Genomic DNA, 11,707 nt, shown 5'->3' with positions numbered 1-11,707 from the left:
GCTTCAGGTATCTAGTCTCTAAAGACCTTTCTTCATAGTCAATTCCATACAAAAGATTTGGGCATGTTGAAATACTTAGGAATTGAGGTAATAAGAAGCAAGAAAGGAATTCTATTATCACAGAGAAAATATGTACTTGACTTGTTGACTGAAACAAGAAAGCTAGGGGCTAAGCCATGTAATACCCCAATGATGCCCAACTTACAACTCACAAAAGATAGAGAATTGCTAAAAGATCCTGAAAGATATAGGAGGTTAGTCGGAAAACTTAATTAACTTATAGTGACTCGACCCGACATAGCCTATTCAGTAAGTATTGTGAGTCAGTACATGTCATGCCCTATAGTTGATCATTGGGTTGCATTGGAACAGATTCTTTGTTATTTGAAGGCTGCTCCCAGACGTGGTTTATTATATAAGGGTTATGGTCATACGAATATTGAATGTTTCTCAGACGCTGATTGGGCAGGATCTAAAGAAGACAGAAGATCAACATCAGGTATTGTGTTTTTGTTGGTGGTAATTTGATTTCTTGTAAGAGTAAGAAGCAAAATGTGGTATCACGTTCAAGTGCAGAATCAGAATATAGAGCAATGACACAACCTGTGTGTGAATTGATTTGGATATATGAACTTCTTGTTAAGTTGGGATTTGAAATCACCACACCGACAAAGTTGTGGTGTGATAATCAAGCAACACTTCATATTGCGTCTAATCCAGTATTTCATGAAATGACTAAACATATTGAAGTTGATTGCCATTTTGTACGTGAGAAAATTCAACAAGGGTTGGTATCTACAGGAAATGTGAAGACTGGAGAACAATTAGGAGATATCTTCACGAAAGCATTGAATGGAAGACGTATAGATTATCTATGTAACAAGTTGGGCATGATTAACATATATGCTCCAACTTGAGGGGGAGTGTTATTCTATAATTAGGATTTTCCATTCTTGTAAATATTTTGTGATATGTTCCATTTCTATGCTTTGTACACTTGTATATATTCATATCTTTAGTGAATGAATAAAGCATTTTGATTCTTTCTCAAACCTAAGAGTTTTACGTAAATGAAAAAGACCACTTGTATAATAAAACTAGAACATTTTAATTAGTTTATGCCATTTGAGCAGGCTCAACAATAATTCAGAAAGTGCAAACTAAGATGTTGGGATACATGCTAGAAGCTACACAATTAAGGTTACATTTGGAATTGCGGATAAAGGAAAAATCTTAAACGTCTATTTTATAAAATAACTTATTTATTAATTTATCTTTTAAATTTTAATCAATGTATAAAAGTTTATAAATACCAACTTTTAGATTTAGCTTTCCTTTAAAACATGCTACTTTCTAAATCATTTAAATAAATATATTATAATAATATCATTTTATTTTAATACATTTTGTAACATCTATTTTCAAATTTTAATTGATTCAATTTTTTATAATAATTATTTGTCTTATTTCTTTTTATCAAATAATCTAGATTAAACCAAACTAAATGAAATTCAAATCATATAAAATTTTAAATAAAAATATTATAATAAATTTCAAACTAATTATCAATATGATAATTGAAATAATAAGTCACTTTGGCTCATATAACTACATTACACTAATTTTAGTATTAGTTTACCAAATAAGCATAGCTTCCAACAATTATTTTAAAAGCTACACCAACTTTAAATGAAGCCTAAGTGTTGCTAATTTTCTAATTTTATTTTTCAATGGAAATTACTTCTCAATGTAATAATACAAATCAATTCCACAAGACAGATGGCAATCGTACATTAGATCAGGTAGCTGGAGGTTTTCTATGTGAAAATGTAAACTTCATCAAATCCCTTCCTACATTTTGCACATTAAGATGAAAAAAGAGAAGTTAGTTATCAAGAGCTTAAAGGAAAATAATAATAATAATAATAATAAGGCAAGATCTAATGAAGAATTTGGAGTACCCAGCCTTGCCACCAAAAATTGGGCTATAGTTGTAGATGAGATTTTCAAGAACCTTCTGTGCAGGTGGTCTGTTCAATGATTTTCTAGCCTCACTACAGACAAACGTGAAGTTGAAGATTTGTTATAGACTTTGCCATATAAATTGTTAGCGATTCACAGTTATGCAAGCTCAAGAACTGATAGCCAACCAATCTGAGCTTAGTTCAGTGAATAAGGCACCAATTACAATTACAAAGATCAATGGTTCGATTTCCTACTCCACAATTGTTGAACTAAAAAAACTCCACATGCAATAATCTACACTGCAGCTCTAATTATACGCTCATGCAAAACAACGAAAGGCGAAAGTTTCAATCAGATGAAGAAAGAAAATTACTCTTGAAGATGAAGACACACACGAGAAAACGAATTACAACCGAGATGAAGACACAGGAGATTACAGTGGTTCATCCATGGAGGATGCCTACATCAACTGTCAAGGGAGCAGAGATTTGATCACAGAGCTCTATCAGGTAAAAAGATATCCCACACACTACTAGTTTTCTGGTGAGAAATCCCCATACAGATGTTTAATACAGCTCCTTTAATAACAGAAAAAACAGGGGTAACTTTTTTGTTGATTGCAACAAACATGTATAATTGTGTCCAACCTAAATCATAAAAACCCAGCAAAAAATTTTCCCACACTTGAACATCTACAAATGGCCCATGATAATTGTAAGCAATCTCAAGAAAATCAGAAAGATGTTGGGCTCTCCACACAGATAATGTGGGCCTCTAGTCTGTCAGGCATATCAGGCAAATTAAAAGAATAGCCTTCAACTTATAACCACAATCAATACTATAACTTCTGCAACTGATTGCTAAACTAATAACAGAAAAATACAACAGATTACAACTGAATAACTCCCTTGACGAATTTGGCTATTGAATCCTTATGACGACTTCATACTATGCTCTATCCCCACAGATGCAGTGATAGGCTTCCTATTAGAACCAAAGAAGCAGGAGAACAGGAAGGTCTAGGGAATAATGTAAAGGGCCATTAGTGTGACTTGATATGCTGATGGTGATGTAGCGTGCAGTGAGTCGAAATGTTGGGAGAGAGGAGATGATGCTCTAGAATTCTACACTTGGCCATTGTCATTATTGAAAAATAATATCGAGAGTTTATTGCTTGGTTTGAAAAAGATGATATGGAGTGTTTTTGGAGGGACAACTACCCGAAGAAAAGAAAGTTTTTTCAGTCAGAAGCCTAGCCGCAAAAGTCCAAACACACCCCTGACAGGATAAATAATGCCTCCCGAATCGTATGGTTTTGCAGGTATGGTGCTCCCTTTCCCAGATGGAATAAGAAACTTGAAATCACTTCCGTCTCAGTGGCTCTTTAGCTCGTGTATTCTGGAATCTTTTACTTTCTAACTTCAAACCTTTTAAGAAAGTCTAGAATGCTCTTTGGCCATTGAAAGAGCTTCTTGTGTAATGTCCAAGCCTGGTTTTCCTCTCATTTTTTGGGAAACAAAAAGAACTTTACGACCAAAATGCAAACAAATGCAAACAAAACATCCTAAAGGCCAAGGCCAGGGCCAGGGGTAGTGTAAACATGAAACTTTACAGGGCAGTGATACTCTAGAAAAATGGAACACAAAAAGCTTAATAATTTACAGCCATGTTCTAACCTGACTAAGTGGTTGGCAACGTGTTGCGTCACCTCAATTGCATGCTCCGTGTGCGGAATCACAGAGGAGCCCCATTCAAAGGCATTTTTCTGCAATGCAAGTTTGTAAAATTAGGCGTTTGATTGATTTATACATCAACAAAGATCAAATGTCACATGGTCATACATCAACAAAGATCAAATGTCACATGGTTATCAGACAGCCTAGCATGTAGATTTCGCTGTCTAAATGAAAAAGGCAGGGGATCCTACAAGTTTGAATTATCAGTTAAGCAGAAAGTGAAGATGATTTAATTTAATTTAATTTAATAATGAAAAAGCTGAATCACTTATTTTGTTGAGGGGGAGAGGATGTAACTTATAATATCTTTAAGGAGTTCTCTTCACGGTTTCATGCCCTCAGAGTTGAATTTGATTCCAGTAAAATCAAGTATATAATATACATAATATGCAGAAGCACGTAATGAAAGTTCCAATACTAGATGAAGTGAATAAAGTGAGTCAAATAATTACCTCCGGATGCCATTGAAATGCAGTCACGGGATAATCCCGAGCATGTACAGTGGAGACATAGACCTGTAATAAACATAAACATTACTGTAGGTGCAACTAAAAAGTAGAGGTAGAGGAGCAATGGAGAGAAACTTTACAGTACCTTATTGTCTTCGTCACTACTAGTTGTCAATATCTGAAAAAATTTGGATAATTCTTCATTTTGTGCAAAGCTCTCTGGTGAGATACCAAACTGTATGAAAAACAAGACAACCTATATTGGTACAGTGACCTACAATCTGATTAACAAAGGCCAATTCTGAAGTCCTTAAACCTGAATACAGATCCAGCTGAGCATGTATGTTTACATAAACATAAAACTTGCTTTGGATATCAGAATGAAATCTTAGAAAGTCGAAATGAACAAAACAAAGAAGACAACATTTTCAGATGAAGAATTAAGCTGGATTCAAATCATTAATTCTTCCAAGGGAACGTGTTATTTAAATTTGAATTCAAAGCCCAAACATTCACGATATGCAAAATCAATTGAAGTGCACAAACCATAGCATCAGGATTAACTTATATCTTAAATTATGAGATTTCAATCTCGGAGAGCAGCATGAGGTGAACTGATCACTCGATCACCCTTGCAAGATTAACCAATTCGGCAGTCTGGAATCTCAACTGGCATCAAAAGAAGCCAAATTCCATGCAGAAGCAAACTGATCTAGATATTGACAATTCGTGTTGATTCAAATGGAAAATTAAACCTGAATTCCTAAAACATGAATAAACATTTCCCAATGTATCTATAAATTGAAAGAAAATAAAGAGTCCTTTTCATATTTAAAATCATGAATAATCATGAAGTAATTGAGTGGGGTGTAAAATGAAAGAAGCCAACTTGAATATAGCTTAGCGGTTCAGACATTTCTACTTCTTGTAAGAAGCGTAGGCTCAAACCCCTTGCACAATGTAATAATCTAACAAATAAATAATGTTAAAGATGCCATAGCATAAATTAATTTATTCAAAGAAGCTATTCATCTACCATCAACCAAAACCAAAAGAACTTACACGATGGTTTTGCATTACAATACAATCTGTACTCAACTTCTCCAGTAAATAATGTGGAAATCTACAGATAAGAAGATCACAAATTGTAAGCCTCAGGATAAGCAACTAAAACAGCCTCATAATAAGTAGTAATACTTATTGTTAAACTATCTCAAAGAAAAATATGTATTGTCTAACAAAAAGCTGGTTTAAATTGATGGGTCACAGAAAAGTTGGCAGTCCAGACAAACATTTAATAAACCACATATATACATTTACAAGACATTGGATGCTTTTGGCAAATATACAGACATGACAAAAGAATATTTGGGATAAAATCTTTATATTTTAGCAATAACTTGTATTCGAAATGCTTATGGAAAACATTTTATAGAAGGTATAAACAATCTGTTCTAATTTCTGAACTCCCAAGTGCGTGTTACAGAGCCCTCCTTCCACAGGAGAAAACATTTTATAACAATAATACACCCTGCAAAGAAGACTGTATACTGGTAAAGTAACGTTGGCCACAGCCCACAGCACAACCAAAACACTGAAATTTCAGGAAAACAGACAATCTTGCAGCTGGATGCACGATATCATAAATCAAATGAGTTGGTGAGCATCACTACCAGGCCTTGCCTACATTAAAGATTTAAACTACACCTATACCAACTCCAACATTGCGTTACATTCGACAATGTAAGTATGAAAAATGTACAACTCTAAGTGGGGAAGCAAAACTTGAAGAACATAGTACATTACCCAAACAGAACAGTTGAAATAACATCCATATGGGAGATGCCTTACAACTGTACAATTGGTGAGGGAATGTATCTTGTGTCTTTATGTCCCCCCCTCCCCAGAAAAAAAAGCAAAAAGAATTTGCAAAGCGTTCAAGCAGAGATCTTCCAATAGTACCAATGGCTTCCTTGTAAAAATATTTGGAAAGTTCTCTAATAGAAACAACCATGAACGGCAATACATACCTTTGGAAGACTGTTCCTTGAATATTTACATTGTCAGCAAATTGCAGTGTGGATGCCATATATGATGCGTTAAATGGTTCAAGAATGTTTCTATCCTGTAAATAAAGACAAAATATGATTTTTAGGTGGAAAATATTTCCGGATGTTCAAATCAGGATTTCATAAACCAAGAGCCAGAGCAGTTGAAAAGAGTGAGTGCTGGCCTTTTCATATTGAATCACAGCCATGAATGCACGGTAAGACTAGGAATGCTCTATTTGATCTCAAGTTTCTGAGTTATTGAAAACCAGGAGACAGAACCGAAGTCGAGGAAGGAGAATCATTAATGATTTCCGAAAGCAATTTTGGTTGAAATTGATTTTATTCTGCAGGAAATAACGAAGGGAATCCAAAATAATATTGCAGCATCCTTCAGTCATTGACAAGGAATACAAAGAGGATAAACACTATTCTGTCCCTATGTTCCATCCATCTGTTAATTCTCAAGATCATTTGTATAATTTATTTTTTTATTAGAGTCACATCCTGCCTGGTGGACATCCATGAAGCACTCTCACAGGAAGTTGAGCTAATTGAAACAGTGCATGACATTGGAACTACTGTTTCTAAATATGATAGCATAAAAAAGTATCTATTTTTTTACCAATAAAGATGAATGGCTAACCTTGCTGATGATCATGCTTAAAATTTCAAAACCCAAGCAAATGGCATATAAAGGGAAACGATCCCCGGCATCATTCCTCTCCAAAATTTTCTGCAGAAACAGGACAATAAATTATCAAAACAATTTTCAATTTCTGCTCAAATCTCTATTCATATAAAGGAAGCTATTTAGAACTTCACGTCAGATACAGAAACCCACATCCATTTAGAGAGAGCGGGGGGGAAGAAAAAGAAAGAGAAACGTGTCTAGCCTGATTTCTTCTTGTGCACAAGAAAATCAAGCAAGATTTTCACTAAAAGGCAGTGCATCATCAATAGTAGTGTGGGTAAAAAATATGGCTAAGTATTTAGTTTTAAGGGAATGACCCATGGATCGTTCCAACTTTCCAAGAGAAGGCTTTATTAGGCTAAGTATGGTGGCCGATCTATAGGCTCAACCATAAAAGCTAAAGAGATCGTCATAAGAGCAACAAGAACTATGAAGACTGACTCTTAGGGTCACCCCCATGGAAGTTAAGAAGGCCATGGAGGCCGACTCCGTAGATTTCAAGAAGGTTGATTCATAGGATCAGCCATGAGAGAAAAATGATGCCTAAGTATGGAGACCAACCCTAAGGAGGTCAACCCATAAGGTCAGTCATGATGGACAAATTATGACCAAGTATTCGTCTATTAAGCTAACTACATGTGCTTGGATCCATTTGCAACAGCTAGATTGAGTTAGTAATAGTCAAATTAATTATCCGAATGTTTAATTAGCCAAGTGACTGTTATGAAACCATTTTTCTATATGATCAAAAGGGTGCGAGACATTTGAGGTATACTAAAAACACTTTGAATTCTCTATTTTCCAACTCTCCCTAAACTATTATTGACTTGATCGTTAGAGTGTTGGTGGTCAAGCACCACACCAGTGCAAGATAATTTCTATTGTGTAGGGCGATTGTTTGATTCCTCCCAAACATTACAAATTCGCAGTTTGTACCAAATTTTGATATCAACAATAGTGTAACTGTCCTAGGAGCAAATCACTTTGGAAGCATTTGATTCACATACTTAAGAAGTCTGAACCAGAGCTTGAATTTTTTACTTTGGACTTTGTATAATTAATTATCATTAGAGAAAGTGGCTTCAACCCTTTGTTTCAAAAAATATCCCTCTACTTCCAAAAATTGCAATATTACCCTTGATGTTCAATAAAGGTTTCAAAACTACCTAATTATTAATTATTGTATAAAATTCTAAATGATTCCAGTCCAAGGTAGTTTAGAAACGTATATGGAAATTCAACAGTAATATTACAATTTTTTTAAAGTAGAGACTTATTTTTGGAACAAATAGAAAAGTTTGGTATTTTTCATAATTTTGCCTAATCAAAATTAAGAGTCTAACATAAGCCACTCGGATAGTAAACAACACCTATAGTTCATTCATCCCAGGTTACCCCAGGGGCAGATTATTAATCATATAACTCAGCCCAATAAAGATATAAGTAATTATTCTTTTAGATAGAAGGTTTGAAGTAATACTTTGCTACTATTATGATGCTACCTTAAAAAGAAGACTTATGTTTATCCGAAATACAGATAATGTTTTGATAGGCAACAGCTTTTATGGGAAAACACTTTTGGTTAAACAGTATATTTATCTTTGAGGACGAGATAACCTGAAAAATCTTCTCAGCAACGGAATAGTATAAATCCTTTTTAGCCCATCCTCCAGTGAAGAGCACTCCATTGACCAAATTGAGCTTCTGCGAAAATTTTGTAAGTATTTTAGCTCGAATCTCGATTGTCCCCTGATGTTCATAAAAAAACGGAAGAACACAAGCCTCGAGTTCAATACCTCGAAAATAACCTCAAGCGGCTCGTTAAAGATAAGAGGAATAACTCTTGCTCCGGCTGATTCGACGAACTTGACATACGAAGCAGCAATATAGGATCCATTCGTCGCGTTGTTTAGTCTACCGGAGGCGCCATCGCCAGGATGGCTAAGGATTCCGATCACCGGCAGGTAATTCAACTTCGGATCCATTGCTGTACACGAGGGCGATGGAGGGAGGCCAGATTGAGACGGCATGATGATGTTGGGGTACGGATGAACTGAGTCGACGAGGCTAAGTTCGAGAGATAAGATGATCAGAAAGGAGACCCATGTGTATTTGAAGATGGAAATCGAAGGCGAAGAAAAAGTGGAAGGGGAAGACGAGTGGAATCGGCGGCCGGGGTGTTCAGAAATGGTGGGCGCGAAGCCAACCACTTCTTTGAGCATTATGAGGAAAGTCTTTCAGGTAGACCGTGAGTGCGAGGAAGCAAAGGAAGGAGAGAAGGAGACGATGAAGAACGCCATTGATGTGCACACGAATGCTTATTATATAAGTGAATTGTTGGTGACTCTGGTCAGTGGTCAGTGAACGCGGAAAAATCTCTCTCTATCTCTCATAGGTTCATTATAATTAATGGATTTTTTCTTTTTTCTTTTTCTTTTTTAAATGCAAATTTGTTCATTTTCCTGCCCGCTTGATTTTATTATTATTTTTTTTATTTAATTACAAATTTTGTCTAAAAAGTTAAAATAATGATAAAATCTCGAAGAAAGTGTTTTTGGTTCGATGAAATCCTATAAATAATCCTTGTTATAATGAAGATTTTATCCCAGGACTCTTTGCAGTTTTAACAAAATAAGTCTAAAAATTTAGATCTATAATCCAAATTCATTACTTTTATAAAAAAAAGCAAAAACAAGCTTAACCCATTTGATAATATACACTTATATACTATTAATATACGTATAATATATTTGATATACCGTTAATACATATTTGATACATTTGATATACTATTGATACATGATATACTATGAGTATACGTATAATATATTTGATACACCATTAATACATATTTTATACGCTTGATATACTATTGATACATGATTGAAAATGACTAATTATTTAAATGTTTTAAAAAAATCATATGAGCTTATTGAAAAATACTTTTTCTCTAATTATTCCAAACACGATCAAATAGTCAAAATAAGTATACTAAACTGAGTGTTAGTAAACTTTAGGTTGAATCTCCTCGGCCTATTATATATTTATACTTAAAACTGGAAGAAACAACATCATTTAAAAAGGAAAAAATTACAAAAGGGACAAAAAAATGTAGTAAATACAAAAATTAGAGTGAGTAATAACTCATATTGCTACAAACAAAAAATGCAAAAAGTATACAAATCAATGAAAAAAAATACATAACTGAGGTATATTAGTTGATTGATATACTGAAAAATGTGGGTTTATTGAAAGGAAAAAAATTAGAATACAGAATAAACGAAAATTTAAATTTGAAAAATTTGTCATTATCTACAATTTTCCATATGTTGTAGATATACCACTAATCATACATTTTAGATTTGTTACCCATTGCAAATTCCCTCTATTAAATTATACATAATAAATTTTAATTATAATAAGAATTAAATTTGTAATTTATTGAATATAAAATGATTGTGGTTGATTATTTTGATCTTATTACAAACTTTGATTTAGATACAAAAATATTACAACATTTTAAAATGTATATTCAATATATATACTTTTAACAAATGAATGAATTGTCACGTTAAAAGTTCGATGAAAAGAAAATAGTTAAAAAATAAAAGGATAGAATGCCACTTTCGAAAGAAATAGGGACCAACGCTATCGTTTCGAAAGTCGAGAAAATGTAAAGAAAAATAAAAAGTACAAAAGACCAAAATAAATTTTGAAATATGAATTAAAATAACTCAAACTACATTTACTAAAGGTGTATCGTGATACATGAAAGGTAATTTAAAAAGTAAAACTTTCTTTTTTATGCTTTTTAGTGTTTATCGGTGTTTTGCATTCATATTAACGGTGGACTCCAAATGAAAATCTATAATCAAATAATGTAATCTGAATGACGAGCGTGAGATGATCAATTGAATTGTGTCAGAAAATTATGTTGTATCGTTATCATCACCATTGTTGTTCTGTTTATGGTTATGGTTATGGTTACCATTGTTGTTACTGTTTCACGAAAACAAAGTGAATTTTGACACATTTACTGTTTCCGTTATCGTTACAGTTTGACTCTCAAAGGTAAAGGTAGAGATGTCCACGGGGCGGGGCGGGACGGGGCCGGGGATGCCATTCCCTATCCCTGTCCCCTTTCTCCATTTCATTCCCCATCCCCGTGAAATTCCCCACGAAGGATTCCCCGTAGGGAATTTTTTTCCCCACGAAAAATTTTTTCCATTACTTTTTTTTTTTTTTTTTGTAAAAGTTCAATTAATTTAAATCACTAATGTAAGCAAATTTTAATTAAACAATTAACTTTATCACTAAATTGTTTATTATGGTTAGTTTTGAATGACAATTTGAATTTAAAGATAAATTACTCAAATATTGACCTAAAAAAGCTAATTAACTTTTTAGTAGAAATAAATAAATATAAATAAAATTATTCACATATATAATCTGCATTTAAACATATTCATTATATTTCCCAATAAATAATCAAATTTGAAATTTAAATGTAATATTTATATAATAATAATAATAACATAACATTAGATAACTATGCTAAATAAATATATAAAAGCTAATAAGGGCGGGGACGGGGAACGGGGTGGGGCCGGGGTCGAGGGCGGGGATGGGAATGCATTCCCCGTTTAGCTCACGTAAAATTCGCCCCACCCCCCTCTCTCCCTCCCCCATTTCCCGCCTTGTTTGGGGCAGGGCCCCGTCTCGGGGGGAAATTGGACATCTCTAGGTGAAGGTAACCATAACGATAAGAGAAATTTTGACAAATTTCTTAATTTTAGGTAAATAAACCCATTACGA

The 11,707-nt window shown here is 33.8% G+C and overlaps 1 protein-coding gene across 1 annotated transcript; it reads right to left on the bottom strand.

Moving 5' to 3' along the window:
• Positions 1–1,551: 1,551 nt before the first annotated feature.
• On the bottom strand, positions 1,552–9,344 carry LOC120086372 (gamma-glutamyl hydrolase 2-like). Its single transcript, XM_039042989.2, has 10 exons — positions 8,689–9,344; positions 8,510–8,596; positions 6,845–6,934; positions 6,181–6,275; positions 5,213–5,273; positions 4,296–4,385; positions 4,154–4,216; positions 3,642–3,730; positions 1,962–2,054; positions 1,552–1,851 (listed from the first exon to the last, which is right to left on the bottom strand). The coding sequence occupies exons 1-10, from the start codon at positions 9,112–9,114 to the stop codon at positions 1,818–1,820; spliced, it is 1,128 nt and encodes a 375-aa protein (XP_038898917.1). The 5' UTR covers positions 9,115–9,344; the 3' UTR covers positions 1,552–1,817.
• Between the last annotated feature and the right edge of the window lie 2,363 nt (positions 9,345–11,707).

The sequence above is a fragment of the Benincasa hispida genome, chromosome 9, assembly GCF_027475165.1.
Source record: "Benincasa hispida cultivar pf3 chromosome 9, pf3_genome.v1.1, whole genome shotgun sequence".
NCBI lineage: Eukaryota > Viridiplantae > Streptophyta > Magnoliopsida > Cucurbitales > Cucurbitaceae > Benincasa > Benincasa hispida.
This window is presented reverse-complemented; position numbering and strand designations above follow the sequence as displayed.

What these genes read in the sequence shown, in the direction of transcription:
- LOC120086372 (XM_039042989.2), bottom strand. Translation starts at nt 9,114, where the DNA reads ATGCTCAAAGAAGTGGTTGGCTTCGCGCCCACCATTTCTGAACACCCC. An exon ending in TTGTAATGCAAAACCATCGT is followed by an intron (nt 4,386 to 5,212) that starts GTAAGTTCTTTT and finishes TTTTTCATACAG; the next exon opens with TTTGGTATCTCACCAGAGAG. An exon ending in CATTTCAATGGCATCCGGAG is followed by an intron (nt 3,731 to 4,153) that starts GTAATTATTTGA and finishes CTTGCATTGCAG; the next exon opens with AAAAATGCCTTTGAATGGGG.